General features: G+C 33.0%; 1 protein-coding gene across 1 annotated transcript in view; it reads right to left on the reverse strand.

The window, feature by feature from the left end:
• Window positions 1–13,459, reverse strand: part of Smp_141860 (putative heat containing protein) — a gene marked incomplete at its 5' end in the record, with an annotated part of 84,553 nt that overhangs the window by 58,177 nt on the left and 12,917 nt on the right. The window contains 7 exons of the mRNA XM_018788550.1: window positions 178–450; window positions 3,378–3,611; window positions 4,133–4,451; window positions 9,450–9,506; window positions 10,382–10,553; window positions 11,162–11,443; window positions 11,958–12,070. Coding sequence (XP_018654082.1) covers window positions 178–450; window positions 3,378–3,611; window positions 4,133–4,451; window positions 9,450–9,506; window positions 10,382–10,553; window positions 11,162–11,443; window positions 11,958–12,070 — 1,450 coding nt within the window. The remainder of the gene's footprint in view (window positions 1–177; window positions 451–3,377; window positions 3,612–4,132; window positions 4,452–9,449; window positions 9,507–10,381; window positions 10,554–11,161; window positions 11,444–11,957; window positions 12,071–13,459) is intronic.

Raw genomic sequence — 13,459 nt, forward strand, 5'->3', positions numbered from 1 at the left:
TTAATTCATTCCCATAGAATAACTTTACCGCATTAGGTAAAGGAAACTAAACTTTAGAGTTTAATCAGTAATAAACAAACAATTCAGTAGGTTCAGTAATTAGCATGATTCAGGGAGTAAGAATAGTAAACAAACTTACATTGTGCATCATTTAATAATGAATGATGTGAAAATTACCTGAAAGCAGCCGGATTTATCCGACCAAGACCACCAATAGCTGAATCTCTTATTTCCGGTTGTTCACATCTAAGCAAAGGTACTAACAACTTGATTAAATCTCTAGCGTTCACCTTTCCAAATGATGTTGAATACTTTAAATCTGGCGAATTAGACCAATTAGTGCATGAAGAATTGGATACAACTGGACGATTAGACGATGAGTTAGCATTCAAATCAATCGTTTGATTTACCACTTCATCTGATTGAGTAGGAGATCGATTATTGTCACAACTGAAAGTAATAACATAGAGTTCAGAAAACTTTAATAAAAAAAACAAAGCAAGATCACTTACTGAGTAAATAGTCAACTAAATATTACCTTATGGACGTGAAACATCCTGTGAAGATGGATAGTATGAGTAGGTTGCTAGGATTCAATCACAGATAGATACTTCCGAAATATTGTACACTTCTAGGTACGTAATACTAAGGCTATCTGTATAGTATTAAATGGAGAATCCGATAGTTATGAGGCTATGAATATTCTTTAAAAGAAGAGTTTCCAAACATTGTCAGGGGGACTTTTTCGATGCTTCCTGAAAAAAGAATAGGCAGGATAAAGCTTGAAGCGAACGGGCTGATGATCGGAGCTGTGTCGGAAGGTAAATATTCCTCAGTTAGGATCCATGAGATAATGGTAGTTTATCGGTAAAGAACTTAGACAACCGAGGCAAGAAGCGACTGAAGTCGAACAGATACATTCATGGTTTTCCTACCAAACCTTGAGCTCATTATTATTCTATATGTTTAACCCCCACACTTTATTGTTTTAGTACAATATTTCCTATGCTCAGTTTGTTACCATACGTTCATTTTATATATCATTAGTTCCTTTTCACTATGATATACAATGTGCAAAGCCATATATATGCATCAGGACCTAAGTCCTTTATGACCAGTTGAATGGCTCTAATTCAAATGTGAATATTATCGCATATGAAAATTACGATATTTAGTTTAGATTCAGTTCAAGTCCGTGGTAAAGTTTACGGCTATCAAATAGAAAGATATATATTAGGAATAATAGTTTATCAATAGACAATAATACTCCATTTTTTTTAAGAAAAGACAACGCACGAGTTAATAACTATAGCTGTAATATTTAAATCAATTAAAAATATAAACTGTTGCCGATATTATGGCAAATCACTCAAAAAGACACTAAATTCAATATGTTACGATTAGATTAATGTCCGCGGACAAAACTAAATAATTAAGCTACAAAAATACTTGATTTTAAGCAATATTTTTCAAAGAAAAAAACTGTATAAGCGAGTCATGATAGTTAACTTGGTACTGGTTTTGAAGAAACTATCGATCTGATGTACGGAATTTTCCTGTTTCGAATAACTAAAAGATTGATGCGAATGTTTACAGACAAAACTTGCTGCATAGCTAAAAAAAAAGTGGGAGTGGGAGAAGTAAGAATAGAAGAAAAAATGAACGACACGTGTGGTAGTTAAGTGAAACACATGAAAGTATGTGATGATATTGACAATGATGAGCCAATTGAGACAAACTACCTTTCAAGAGCTTTACCAAAATCAAAGAGTCAGATAAAGATACTTTAGTACTTAAGTGAATTCAGTTATTACCAAAAAGTACCAATGTAATGTAGGACAACGAAACAAAATAAGTTGTTGCATTATTAAATTGACAAATTATTTACAATAAGTTGATGTAGAAACATTTTAACGAATAGTCTTTGAATACCTAAAGTCGGCAAGTCTGGATGACGTTTATTTTCAACTTAACAAAGTACCCATAAGATTTATTGACAAGTGTTACGTCCTTGATCTGTCTACCCACTTTCGTGCCGAGGATAACTTGTCTAATGTAGATTAAGACCTTGACTCAATAGGCTGACTCGTTTAACGTTGAGGCTAGTATGTGTGAGTTCGAAGTGGGATAGAGAGAAGAAAACTATTCTATCATCTGATTGGCTGACAGGCACGCGAGAGAGAGAGAGAGAGAAGACAAGACAACTGGAACACTACTAGCTTTATCCCAAATTCCGATCTGGTACCCGATTTCAGATAAGTATAAAAGAACACATGAATGAATAGATGACTGACCCGACCACAACGTACAATAATTAGAAAAAAACAATTATGTCCAAAACTGGGGGGATTAGAGTAGAAAATAGAGTACAAAAGGTTACATCTAAATTACAATAGCTTTGGAACAGAAAAAGTTATGGCAGTGAATCAAACGAAAGTTTATGATCTGTAGAATAGACTAGGGACAAAAGTAAATGTTACAGTTTAACGAGCTTTGAATTAAATGAAATAACGTCCCCAAAATAGCGGTAGGATTAAACTATACTGCCGAGCCAATCAGAAGCTTTCGCGGGTTTTCAAGGTCACGGCGCTAAGTTCGGCATCTGATGCTTACGTACGGTCGGTTTACAGCGGATTTTAGGGAAGACGTGATAATTTAGCGTCTACAATAGCAGCGATCATAAGATTTTGGCGCGAAATTCAATCATCCATTTGGATAAATAGAGTTTCGGCATTATAGCTGATGTCAGTTCGTGATGAAAACCCTAAGTATAATTCCTAGCCTTAATCATGAACTGTAAATCATAATTTGAATTCTTCACACAGGTTTATAACCCTCATTTGGTCCTAGTTATTATGTTGACACTCTCAGAGTCACTCTAGCGTCGCTCAAAGGTTGTCCATAACTTATAGTCTCACCCATAACCCTAAACCCTACACCTTAACTCTAACCCTAACCCGTAAACCATACCAATATACTAACATTATTGAAGCTATGTGGTCGGGGCTAAAATAATTTTTGAGACCTTATCATGGTTTCAGAGGTCGACTACTATGGAGCCATATGGATGTGTTCCTGTACCGTATGCACTATGATTTTAGAACTTCTGAACCTATATCTGACCTTGAGAAGTTTTTGACCCATGTAAAAGAAGTGTTTCCACTTTAATTCTTTGGTTTTGTATAATCTATTTTTACTGTATGCTAACTGTCTTCCGATTGGCTAATATTTCTCAAGGTCATTTAAAATTCGTTCAAAGGTCGGCAGTATAGTTTAATGTTACCAAAATAGCTTCTGTAGTTTGTAAAGGCTTCTTGTTTCGCTGTTCACATCAACAAGTAATACCAATATATTGGAAAGAAGAAACATTGACTTACTCATTAGAATCTCCTTTTGTTGGAAAGTCAGGCGAATGCTTTTGTAGGTGAAACCCAGGCTGATAGCGCGTGTCTGGAGATTTTGAAATCCGTAAACCAGTAGAGCTCGGAGCTATACAACATCCAACAACGACATAATTATGCCAAAGAGGAATGAACTGCTCACGTTCATTCGCAGGTTTTTTACTTCCAGTTCGGAGTAACGAGGATGCTCGATTTTCAGCCATTTGTGCGCTAAAATATTTATGAACAATTACCGTCTACACGAGAAATGATATTTAAAATTAAAAAATAAAACGGCATCAGTACCTATAAGGATAGAATCTTTCATGACAGTAAGTTTCTTAAAATAATGGGTTCACAACGCAACAATCGTTTATGTAAACTTGAATAAAAAGAAAGCTGTTCGAATATTTTTGGACTAGGATACAATTGAAATATAAAAAGTGAGCTTTCAGTAAATATATCTGTAGGATATATACCAAGTGAAGTATAAAAAAGTGACAAAGTCTTTATAAAGCGTAAGCACACAGAGAAAAACTCCGGAAAAGAATAACTATAAAAATAGTACCATGTCGTATAGTACTAGGGTAGCGTTTTCGGGTAGCAAATAACTGTCGACGAGTAACGTTACATCGGAAACAACTTTATTTCTCTCTCTATAAAGATAAACCTTAACAAAAACAGAAAATACCCTGAATCAAATGACTAGCTTTGATTTAATGGAAATGAAAAAAGTAAGTAAAAAGACTTGCCTTGGGTCAATTAAAGGAAAAATAGTATTTATTCGTTGAAATAATATTGACCAAGCAGATTTGATGGCCATGGGACAACTTGTAGGCAAATTAGATGAGTTGAATACAATAGAAAGACAAGTAGCCCATACATCTGTGACAGCCACACGTTCTTGTATAGGCTGCATAATGTAAGCCTGTTGAGTATGCTGAATTTGTTGATTATACTGAGATGCTCTTCGATGAACAGGTGTTGTAGATAAATACGACTTAGAAGTTTGTATATTACGAAAATCAAAAGATTTCGAAGGTATGAGTAGTCCGGAAACTTGCGGTCTGACTAAAGTAGTCAAATAAAGTGAAACAAAATCCGAGTATATAATTAAAATTATTGGTCTCAAACAAATCAAACTGGGAAAATTTATCTCAAAAGTTTCAATAATCACAAAAGTTTGCAAGAGAATACTAATGTTATCTGAAAAGTATTATCTAAAATTATCATGTACATCTTTAAGAGTGCAACCATAGTTGAATCGTAAACATTTTACCATTAAATTTCCACTCAAAATGAGAAAAATAATACACCGATTTTCCGGAGATAACTGACAGCTAAAACAACTGAATTTACAGGGTTTTACATTTACCTCGATCACATTTTTATGACTTATTTAGTTTAATCAGTTCTAAGCACATAACATAATTTAGTTAGAATGAATTTTTGAAAGTGGAGACATTTTTTTATGAAAATTGGAGAAAAAACAAAACATTCTGTTTCCTTTAGGATTCTACATCATTACAAGCAACTGTGTTATATGACCCAGACTGAATGCAGAAAATTTAATAGGATAGGTTACTTGAAGTCTATTTAATTCATGAAGTTTATAGTGAGAATATTTTGCATATCTTAAAAACAAGATGAAGTAAGATTTGTTCAAACAATGTTGAGAAATGTTTTTCTATAACCGCTTATTTCTTATGTAACTGAAATCCTCACTATCAAATAAACTTCAAGCTTCATGGATTATCATACTGAATAACAATTTCAAATGATGAAAATGAATGTCCTGATGCCTTATTTCTTATAAAACATTCAGTCAGTAAACACGACGTTTACAAATCGAAGTCACAAAATACTTTATTATATATACAAAACAGAATAAAACACACCCAAAAAGATTATGATTCAGAAGACAAATTCATCTGGTATCAAACTGGTCAAAACAATGTGCATTCAACGGAAAGATTTTTTAGCCTGCATGAAACTTTGCTGTTGAAATATGTAAAGAGATGGATTAGTTTTTGGTTCACCACTTAACTGCCATGTAATGAAAAACGATTTCCACCATGTGCCGAAAAAATCTGATAAGAAATGATCTCAAAAGAAGGAGGACTAACCTTAGTTTGGTCAAACAACCGATATAAGGTAGAAAATCAAGCACCTTTATGCTAATCGGTAAACTATATTAATTGTTAGTTACATTCACTAGCAAACACCCGTTAGAGGTTATCATAATTAAATATAATTTCAAAATGGAAAATTACGTGATGAACTAATTAAACAGCCAGAAAAAATGTCAGGCTTCTCTAACAAATCACGATAAAACTTAGAACAATAGGGAAACAAGGATACCATCGTTTTATGATAAAGCCCTGGGGTTGCAAAGAGAGCGGATTGACAGATGATCTGTCAGAATCACTCTGAAGTATATAACCCTATTGAAATTTTAAAAATTCTCATCATGAAAATTAGAAAGACGTATCGATATTGTTTTCAGTGAGATCCTCCATCGAGCTTTATACTAATATACAGTAATATTTATATGCATATATTAAAAAGTATAAAACTAATCAAGTTAGTCAGTGTGTCAACGAAAGAGTACATCTCCTCGCGTGTCCCAAAAAAGACCAGATGAAAACAATACTTAGCTTCATTTTATCAAATTTGGCTGATAGTGGTCATGTGACAGGTAAAACTAAAACATTCCGGGTGATTTACCGAATACCTTTGTCGTCTTCAACTACGCTCGGCCTCGTCTCCTACACATCCCAGAAAGCTATGGAGGTTCGAGCACACAACACTAATCTATATATTTAGGGAAGATTGGTAACACTATTGTACCTTTCTTGACTGGGTCAGGCTTAAAAAACAATTCTATTAAGAATTATCATTATTATTTTCCATATTCTTTGTTCATTCGTTTTTCCTCACCCTTTTTTGCACATATTCTTCACTACCTAATCATTTGAATACCTCTTATCACGCAATTTTAAACATTTCCAACGATGATTATTCTTATGTCTATAATGTTCAACATTTCGTCCAACTTCCTAGTTTGAAACATTTACTCACGCCTTTGTTATTCTTATCGATCTCAGTACACCCGTGATCACACCATCAATCTGTACTTTTTACTTATTGTGTTTAGTTATGCAGTTTTCGTTATTGCCTGCCTTGATTGGTTTGATAATTTTAATATATGCATATAAATATTACTGCATATTAGTATAAGTTTTGACCTAACTGAAAACAATATTGTTTAGTTATATATGTTGTTTTAATTTTCGTAATCATTTTTCGAATAAAATAGTAAGAATAAAAAAGCTATTTTAAAAGGGTTATTTTCATGTAAATGTAAATATGATGTCAAGGTATTTAGATTAATTATTTGAAAGTGAGGTTTGATTTAGAGATAAGATTTTGAAATTTGGTTGATTGAGTACAAATTTGATAATCTTAAGATTTTTTGTTTCAAAGAGTAAATAAGTTTATACCAGAAATCCACATTTCGTTCAAAAATATAATCCAAAGTGCTGATTGATCCAAAATAGAATTGGAAACCTCATGCATAAACCAGATAAATAAATATAGGTTCTCAACACTTTAGATACAATATACATCTTTTTTACGTGTTTCATGCGATCTGTGATAGTGTCAGTAAGCCCCGAAACAATCGTTAGAACCCATTTCTGTTCAGGTAGTATATACTGACATTTGATCGAACGATAGATAATTATGGGATTTTAGTTACTACTAAGAAAGGATTTAATAAAATGCTGGTTTGTAGTTGATAAATGTAGTATACAAATATATTCTGAAAGTTCAGTAGTATTACCAAGCCAATGAGTAACAAGATATTTAGACTAAAATTTGCGATTCGAAGACGGTTTGCTAAGTGGAACCTCGTTAATTTCCAAGCCTTCGTGATGTAAATTAGAAAGCAGAGCTAGGTATAACCTGTAAGTCTTCGGTAACTATTTCTTGCAAAACCAATGCGCAAACTATACTATAGTCACCAACAATTATATTCCACATTAAACTCGAAAGTTACTTTACACTTCATACGTATTTCTGAAGAACGGTGGTGGGAAATGTACTAAAATAAATATTATCTGGCTTTCAGATACTCGAACTAATCCGTTTCGTTAGCTTTCAAGTTATTTTGCACCGTACACCATTTCTATTTTCAAGTGTGAATATCGGATGCAGATTAAATAGGTATTTACAATAGTATTTTTCACATAAACTATTGCTATTTCTTACGGAAAAATACGACTGTATATAAAACGAAATTCAAAACAATTTCGCGTAGATATTCTAAAGATGCATTGTAAAACAACTGGTTGGAATGATCTTCCTTTAAAGAAGAGTAAAATAGAGTCTCATACTATAACTGGCTGGTAATAACGATGTTAGTGTACTCCCACGACGAATGGACCATGACACTCAGATGCTATATGAACACGAATCACTTAATATAACATGAAGTCTAGATAATAACAAACTCATTAAAAAGCCGCATATCGACATAATTTATAATGCACACATAGCACTAATTATAAAGACAACTAAAACACATAAATTACCTGGATTTCTATGTATCTCTTTTTTTATAAAGATACAAAAAGCAATGAGTGACAATCCATCAACTATGTACATGTATATGTAAGAATTTCTGAAAACTATCTTTCATATGATTGACAAACAATTCACTCAGTAAACCAGAGTTCTTTTTAAAATACATATTTTTGATATGGATGTGAATACTGGAAATTTTTCAACACTAGTATCAAAAAAGCATACAACTGGTTCTACACCGAAATATACGTCTAACAATAACAATGAAACCAATACCAAGCAAGTGATGGTCTGTTAGATAACATTACAAATTCAAAAGTATTGCTTGATAATAAGTTCACTGAAAATAAATCCCTTCATTGAATTTTGTATTTTGAATCCAAAAAGAAGACAGTGATTGAAAGATGTGTTCAAGTGATTAATACTTAGAGATCTTAATGAATTGGAATGTGCAATTATAGAATCAATAAACTGCATGATATAAGAGAATTGACAAATTTATGACAAGAAGTCGAAAATTAATAACAGTAACGTAAGCTTAAAAAACGTTACCATTATCCAACAACAGGAGGCAAACAGAAATTATTTTTGCGAGAGATATTGGGAAACGAAAAAGTAATAATTTATTATTAATACACTATAATGTTAGCTATTTCGACAGCCAAATTCAACAAATTTCTTATTAACATATGAGTCGGGTTTGTTAAAGTGGATGCCGATTACTCCAGGTATATTTAAAAGAAGGCCCTTGAAGGACTTGAAGGCACTTGTTTATGTCTACTTGATACCACGTATCAATTAGATGAGCAAATATAAGAATTTTTAATGGACCTTAACATTCCCTTTCTTGGCTGAGGAAATTGATATTTAAAAATATAATGACCATGTGAGGCCGATGTACCCTTTTTCAACGTTTTAGAATCAGCAGCGTTATAACTACTGTTGACAAATCCAACAACAGTAAAACTTAAGCCCTACGCACAATAAATCATTCATCACGTAAGAAAACAGTAAAAAGAGTTATGTAATGCTGGAAAAAATATGAATGAAGTTGTGAGATTATGTACGAAGAAAAGTATAGAAACCTGTGCACTAATTCTAGTTCAAGATGAAAATAAACAAGAAACAAGACCACAAAAAAGTAAATATAGGAAAAAAGTACGAATACTATCCAATATTTTACAAACTTTCACTCATCTCTATAGTTTACGTTTACTGTGATGTCAAGCATAACAACTCATATATGAAGTATTAACCACAATTCATAGCAGATAAAATCATAACAACAAGATGAAAAGTGAGAACGGCTTATATGTCAAGTATTTCAGTTTGTACGTTACACAGCTTCAAGTTAGCTGTTAGACATTCTCAAGAAATCAGTGGACACGACACTACCATTGTTATAAATTTCGCTTCCTTTTCACTTTACAGTGAAGGTTAGGATTGCAATCCACGAGTATCAAAACCGAAAAAATGACTAACCTTCAGTTAATCCAGTTAATAAACGAGGTAGATGAAGATTGGGACAAATTCGACATCCTGATGCAACAAAATTGTTGCAAGAATGAAATATCTATTAGTGATACTAGATTACTAGTGGTAGAGTAGTTATCACAAAACGAACACAACAACAATTTTGATAGTGTAATAAGAAGACGAAGATTATCTTCTTATTACACTATCGAAATTTACCAAAGGGATTAATTGCTTTAAACAACAATTCACAAAAGCAGAATACCATTCAATAGTTTGCACTCTAAAAAAGTTTTAAAAACATTGACAAAACATATAGACAACCTTCTAATTAATTACAAATACAAATTATTTATCTAAACACATTAGATATACCATAAAAATGCTGTTTTCTTCACAAATCAGCCCCGACATTATGAAATGTACTACTGTTTGTTCAGAAGCTGGTTCAAAGGCAATAAATAGTTTCGCATACATGATAATATTGAAAGTCATTTATGGATTCATTTAGTTTTAAGTAGTAATACGACATGAGTATCAACTTGATTATCTTCTGATAATAACAATCTATTGTTAGATTTTCCTGAAGAGAAAATATGCACCAATACAACAAACTCAGAAGATTGTACACAAAATAATAAATATTTACCTGTTATGGATACATTGAAAGTCAGCTGACAATCAACTTATGTTTACAGTGAAGTAAATCAGTAAACACAAACAAACTTTTATTCAAAATAATAATCAGTGCTTACCGATTTTTGTAAATGATTCCTGTACAACAGATTCATCGGGTTTAGATTTCTCAATTGTGTTACCGGTAACTGGATTCTTTACAGTTGGACTATTATTAGTATTACAATTGTTGTTATTATTATTAGAATTGTTTAATTTGTTAAGATCGTGAAGATTTGATAGACCATTAAATCGGACTTCTTCACTTTGCTGAACGTCATTGTTAGACATTAAACCAGAGTACTGAGTGTTATTCAAATAATTAGCTGGTAAAACCACTGGTGAATATACAGGCGGTGTACTACCACTAAACCAAACAGGATGAGAACGCTCCGTAAAGACAGAAAAATCCATGTTAGACACTGAAGACAAAGCAGACTGAAATTTATAAAAAGAAACAAGAAATTAGCAAAACCAGTGTTATATATAAATAAGCTCTCCAATAGTAGAATACAAGTCATTACAATGTAAGTAGATCAAACCAGTTGTCCAATAATGTAAATTCTATTTTCCAATAGTTAATCAGGCAAATATACTGACCATTAAGTGTTCCTTTAATGGATCTGAGAAATGTAGCTTACTAAATACTTATCAGATATCCTTATATGTTATTTTTAAGTATACCGGGAACTCAATGTAAATGCTAGTCTAGTAATTAGCACAGACCAAATGAGTTTTCGCAGTTGTTTTCTTGTTTGGAAAATTTAGACCTAGACTGCAAGTAATCCCAACTACAGCTGATACACTTGCAACAATTTATTAATTCTCTGACATACCCAAAATACTATATTATATCTGCAGGGGAATAAGATTCTATCCTAATACTAGCAGAAAGTTCTTCGACAGCGAAAAACTATACAAGTAAATTTTGGATATACAAAAATAATTACAAGTAGACAACTGACAACCAATTAAAGAGTATGTGAAACTTTTCTAAAGCAGAATAGTTCACTTTTAAGATATTAACGAATAGAATATTATCTTACTCTTTCACTTAAAGGTAATATAGGCAAAACATGTTTCAAAATAATTGGCACTGAACGGTCTAAAATATCTATACAACACAATTCCCGTGAATCATTTGGATTTTTTAACGTTTGATCATAAGTAGCGGATTGGATTAAATTTGATAAAGCTCGACATTTCCTGAGAATATGAACAGATAAACGTCTAGTGATTAAACGACAACTGCACAACATGACCAAAGCAAATCCTTCAGCTTCATATAAAGCTGATTTTTCAGACATATTAGGCGTTACGGCCCCATCCTAAAATGTAAAAATAAAATAAAATTCAGTGGCTATAGATAATTTCAGAAATTTTATTGGTAACTATGGATGATTTACGTTCCTCAGTAGTTAAAGTCACGAATAATAAAAGAGTAAGCCATCAAACAGAAGTAATTGAGTAGAAAGTCTCCGAAACAGAATAATGAATAAAAAAATTCAAGCTCAGTTGCTTTATGATTAAAACTGAAAAATCGATTTGGACAATCGTTTTATGTAATCTAAAATACAAAGAGATTATAGTTATTTTTCAGTCAAGAAAACTATTTAGTAAGGAGATTAAGGCCAGCTTATGATGGAAATTACATCGAAATTATAAAACGTCTGAATAAAAACGCATTAACCAATAACAATAATAATAATAATAATAATAATAATAATAAGTGATTAGTAGTGACAAGCCCAGAGAAAGAGTCTCGGATGTAAAGTCAACCGTTTCTGTTCATGGCAATACTGAAAATATTAGTAGGTCAATCCACACCATGATACAACTTACTTTTTGCAATGCTAACTTCCAATTATTTAATAGATGAAATAAAGTCTTCAGACAGCTATCTAGTTGGTGAGGTGATGTATCAGCTACATTTTTCTGAATAAATTGTATAAAAACTGAAAATTACCAAGAAAAAAGTGAAAAATTATACATGTGAATTAACGACAAATAGGTAGAAATCGGATTTAGTAGGTGCCACACTATGTATGTCAATTTAAATTATAGATTAGATGAAACCATAGATGAGCACTGACTACAATTACTTGAAGCCACGAAAATGGCATGTAAAGTCGTTTGCCGCTTTGCGAAACGTCCCGGTTACAAGAGCTGAGTTTCTACAGGCTCCTTACAACTTATTTAAGTACATCGGTCTACTCCGAGTGACCGAGAGTTTGACTATAAATGGAAATTGTTACGTAATGAAATAGCGCAAATTTGCGTAAGGATCGAAAGCCTAATGATCGGAGCGTGAGAACGAGTTGGAAAAAGCAGCAGCTTCTGGTAACTACAGAAAGCCCTATCAGCCCATCTGAGTCACTGATAGCAAGGAGTTTGGTGTGGATGAAACAGTCTGTGAAGCTGACAGGATGTCAATCTGTTATAACTTGTGGCTGCGATGCTCTGTTAATGTAGAACGTGATAATACCGCTAATTAGAGAGCAGCGATTTGTCGACCGGACCAATGACACACTAAACCCGTACGAGCAGTCTAGAGTACTTGTCGGCCCTGCTTTCTGCCTAGCCCAGCCAGTTAAGTCCAGAACACCAATAAGAGCCTCTGCGGTATGAATCATTTATTTCAAGCATACTGGGTTTATATACCAAACAGACTGACCACATCGTACCATAAATAGGAAAACAACATTTGTACAAGATTTAGCCAAATGTGGCTGTAAGTAAGAGAGATGGTAAATGATAGACAGGGCATAACTCAAGAATGGTAAATCGTATAACAATAGTTCATAAGTCAAAATAAAACTCATAATAAAGGGGACATGAATATGAATAGTTTAGTTATTTAGCAATTATACGATAAAAAATATATGCATAGTATCGGTCCATAAATGGATCCAAAAGTTACCATTCACTATTCTTATCGGGACACAACACGATTAATAACGTCTACCGATGTCCTGGACGATGAGCAAAGCTTTTCAAGGAACAATTCAGCCGACTTGCTGCTCCAGAAACATCGGTCAGACTATTCTATCCTTCTTGGTTTGTGTCAACTCATCGCTCTAACGTGCGCAAGGAACTCAAACTCTTAAGGTGTCACAAATCATCAAACTCAAATGATATGTCTCCGGCCCTTTTAACGATGGTGAAGACCTGGTCATGAAACGGGCTGGGTTTTTGTAAAGCCTTGGCAATAAGTGTTCCAACGTCCTATAATGAAATGATAGTTTTTGCTATCTTTAAAAAGGGTCTGGTTCCGATTGCGTCCAAATTATTGGCTACCGTCATAATTCGCAGATTGTTTAAAACCCGGGGAAAATTGACTCGCG

Source organism: Schistosoma mansoni, chromosome W (assembly GCF_000237925.1).
Source record: "Schistosoma mansoni strain Puerto Rico chromosome W, complete genome".
Lineage (NCBI taxonomy): Eukaryota > Metazoa > Platyhelminthes > Trematoda > Strigeidida > Schistosomatidae > Schistosoma > Schistosoma mansoni.